The following is a 3,816-nucleotide window of genomic DNA, read 5'->3' on the forward strand; positions in this document are numbered from 1 at the left end:
AGCCCGGCGGCCTCGCTGCCGCTGTAGCCCCTCGTTTGGGGGCGGCCCGGGCTGGCACCCTGAGGGCCTGCGGAAGGGGAGCGGGGTGGGTGAGGTCGCTTCGCCCCGGCGGGACAGCCATTCGCGGTGCGGAGAAAGCCCGTTAACGGGGAGAGCATTAAAGAGCTGCGGCGCGTTGCGCTGAGGGGAAGGAGGCGTGGCGCCACCGCAGCGCGTAATTGGCGGGGGCGGGCGGGGCGGGGAGGCCGCCCCAGCCTGGTGAAGAAAGGCAGAGCGAAGCCCGGTGTCCCGGAGCGTTAGTGCCTGACTGGAACTGCTGCCTCTGTCAGGGTGCGGGACGTTCACAAGTGGCAGAAACGTACCCAAAACGCCTCGGGTCCCACCGGGGTAGGAGTTACAGACAGAAAAAGAGGGCGCGTCGGAGAACTGAAGCGTTCAGAAAGTCCCTACTATTTAATTAGTCATTTTTGCATGATGAGCAGGTTCACACACAAGTAACGAAAAAAACCTTTTTAGTCAAACTTAACCAAAACAAGATTATCATTACTGAGCTGAGCATGTGTTCCCGAGCTTCCCGCTTTAATCACTTACACGTTCTTTGATGTTTTTCACTTGATATTGCGGATCATTATTTTAATGGTCATTTACCACTGTTAGTATTGGTGCCAACTAGGAAAAATGCAGAAAAATCCACGTTTTGGGTAAAACACTGGGAAACATGTATTTAAGTTGTTGCAAATTTTTTATTTGATACAATCTGTGCCACAAAAATAAATTCTAAAATAGTCTCTGTGCTACAAACTGTCTCCGAAGGGACAAATAAGAGGATACGTACATTATATTTAGGGATGGGAACATAGCGTAGTGTCTTAGGAGTTAGCTGCTGGCCTCCTGCAAACTTACATGGACTATTGATGTCACTGTCACTGATTAAACCACAGGTGCCACATAGCTGAGGCATACTCCATATCAGCAACTTGAGCACCCACCAACAAACATGATCAATGGGCAATTTCAACAGCTGCGTACTAACGTTAACAAGAATGTTGCTTTTATAACCGACAATGCAGTGTCTTCTGATCCTTAGGTACAGTGGAGTTGTACTCAGTTGTTGGTCCTAAGGTGAGAGACAACAGTACAGTTTGAATTTCCCAGCTTTCTGCTCTCTGCCTCGATCCCAACAGCAAGCTTGGTTTGGTTCCAGGGTCCTTCCAGAGTCTTAGTAATAGAGCAGCAAGAAGGGAGTCTATGAAGGCCAGCAAAAGAGGTTATAAGTTGCCAATATTTTTGTTTTATTTTCTTTTTTCTTGTCACATCTTACACCCATTGTTTGGGAACTGAGGTGAATGGGCAGATCTGCAGTGTCTGTCGAGTGGTTCTTCCATAGACAAATGCTGACTAAGAAATAAGTATCAATGGCAAAAACCTTTAATGGTTAGGCAGAACTTTTCACTTAAAAAAATTTCAATATACATGCTATTGTGGTAACAAATACTTCCAGCACCATGAATAAAACCATAAAGCAAATGTGGACGCTGCACCGGTGGAATGACTTAAACGTAACGTTGCTGTACACTAACATACGAAGTACACCATTTATGAAGTAGTGTACTTCCCTTAAGAAGTGTAGCAGCGAGCAGGCCGTTTGCAACACAGGAATTTGCTTGTTCATGGAAGGAAGCACAGCAGTTAGAGACATGTTTTTCTCTTGGGAACCTGGTGGTGTGGACCTCCAGGCATGAAATGGACCTTCCCACAGCTCTCCTGAATGGAGAAGAAAGTGGACGTTACACTCCTGTATATGCACAGCACGAAGTCACATGGATTCAAAAAAGTGTTAAATGGAAACCCTCTTCTTTCATGAAGAAAGTGCCCTCTTCTGTCACGATTCCCACCCTGGAACGTTTTGCAAAAAATGCATTCACAAGCTCTTTGATCTGACCAACGTCAAAACCACAATTAAACACTTGTTTATTGTTGCTTTTAAGGCATAACGGCTGAAAATACATTTTACATGCAACTCGGCTGTTGCTTTCAGGAGGAGTTAGAAGAGCAGTTACTGATCTCTGGGGACCATGTTCAGTTTAATTCAAGCAGATCTTAATAAAAAAAAGACTTCTGTTAATCTCACGCTGTTTCCTACCTGGTTGACCTGCTGCTAGGTCCCCAAGGAAGTGCATCGGTGCACTAAAGGGCAGTGTAATTTCTAATTGCTCACCACATTTCTGAAAGTCTAGTCTACTGGGATTTTTATCTCAAACTCCCAAGATCTCTTAGAAGAGATTCCCAGTTTTCCAACTGTCTCTCCCAGACAGGGCCAGTTATGCATGTGGGCAGTAGCCAAGGCTGCCAGAGGAGGTTTCCTCCCCATTTTGCCTCTGGCAAAGAAGATACAGTGTAGCTGTTTGAGCAGTACAGGCTGCCTAAAGAGCTGCTCCACTTCTCTCCCACAGCTCCCTGCTGCTGAGCCAGGTTTATGCGAGGGCAGTAAGAACAGCAAGTAACCACTAGATGTGGTTCACTAGCGTGGCCGCCTCCTTTCCCAGAAAGGAAAGAGAAAGATCATCCCAGATTTCCCAAGCCTTCTGAAGACTTCCCCTGAAACCATAAAGCTTCTCCCAGTCATTTTGTCCTTATTTTTAGAAAAGCAACAGTCTATTTCATCTTCACTGCCGAGCAGCTCATTTCCTAGGTACGCCATGTAATGGATCAGTCCTACAGTGACATGCAGTTTCACTTTGAAACCCTGAAATGAATTGGTATCTACACATACCAGCCTCTGTTACAACATGAGTGTCAGCGGAACCGACATTGCATACAAATGGCATTTTTCCGGTGACTTCTTAAAGAGATCTATCAAGCCTTTATACCTGTTCAGTTTTCCATCCAGAAATCGGGTAATAAGGAAACTGGGCACAGTACCCATAAACTGTCATGTCTGCCTGCTTGGTTTTCTTCCAGGTACAGTTGAATTTTGGCAATTGCAGATTGGTTCAATTGAAGAAGTAAAATCCTGTACAATGTTGAATAAATGAGTATGTCCAGCGTGCTTTGCACCAAAGGGTCCGTCAGAATTCAACATTTATTATTAATAACTTATAAAAGATGAATGTCTGTTCTATATTTGCTGAAGGAGAAATCTTGGCTAGTCAGGAGAAATCCCACTGTCCAAAGCCTAAATAAAAAGTTCTTCTAGATCGAAACCTATTCCTTCAGGTTAAATTTTGTCTCCCAGCAAAGGATTATTACCTCAAAGCATGTCACACACTCACACTAGTCTTTTTTTTTAAAAATCTGTTTTGAAGAGGAGATGTGTCTGGAAAACCAATATATTCCAATAACCCTTAATTGTTGGAAGAGCCCCAAAGGATGAAATCAGATCAAAGGCCTCCTGAGATTGTCCTAATGTTTGTGAAATATTTTAAAATGTAAAGTGGTGTTATTACCTCAGGGTTAGCTCTCTAGAACTTCCAGATTTATGATGTACTTTGCAGGGCATTGATTGATATTGATTTACAAAGTCAGGGTTTTTCAGTGTTTTTCACAGCTTGGGCCATGTTTCAGTCCAGAGAGTATCCTGCACTCCTGCCTCTTCCATTCACAACTGTGTGGTTGAATCTTCCCATTCAGGACTGCACAGGTCCTCTCAGATAACTGGAGCAATGGCTTGTGGAAAGAAGGTATATAGAGCAGAATTAATACGCTCCAGAATATTTAAACCAATTTAGTTCTGGGAAGAAGGAGTGAAACCATTATTAGACAGCTCTGTTTTAAGTAGAAGTTCTCTTGGTAACACACTCTTAATACCTGTTTACC

At 44.0% G+C, this 3,816-nt stretch overlaps 1 protein-coding gene across 1 annotated transcript in view; it reads right to left on the minus strand.

The window, feature by feature from the left end:
• ATP5G3 (ATP synthase, H+ transporting, mitochondrial Fo complex subunit C3 (subunit 9)) overlaps positions 1 to 2,180 on the minus strand; it is a 5,946-nt gene extending 3,766 nt beyond the window's left edge. The window contains exon 1 of the mRNA XM_009278675.1: positions 2,144 to 2,180. Within this exon, the coding sequence (XP_009276950.1) occupies positions 2,144 to 2,180 (37 nt within the window). The remainder of the gene's footprint in view (positions 1 to 2,143) is intronic.
• Between the last annotated feature and the right edge of the window lie 1,636 nt (positions 2,181 to 3,816).

Source organism: Aptenodytes forsteri, unplaced genomic scaffold (assembly GCF_000699145.1).
Source record: "Aptenodytes forsteri isolate BGI_AS27 unplaced genomic scaffold, ASM69914v1 Scaffold257, whole genome shotgun sequence".
Lineage (NCBI taxonomy): Eukaryota > Metazoa > Chordata > Aves > Sphenisciformes > Spheniscidae > Aptenodytes > Aptenodytes forsteri.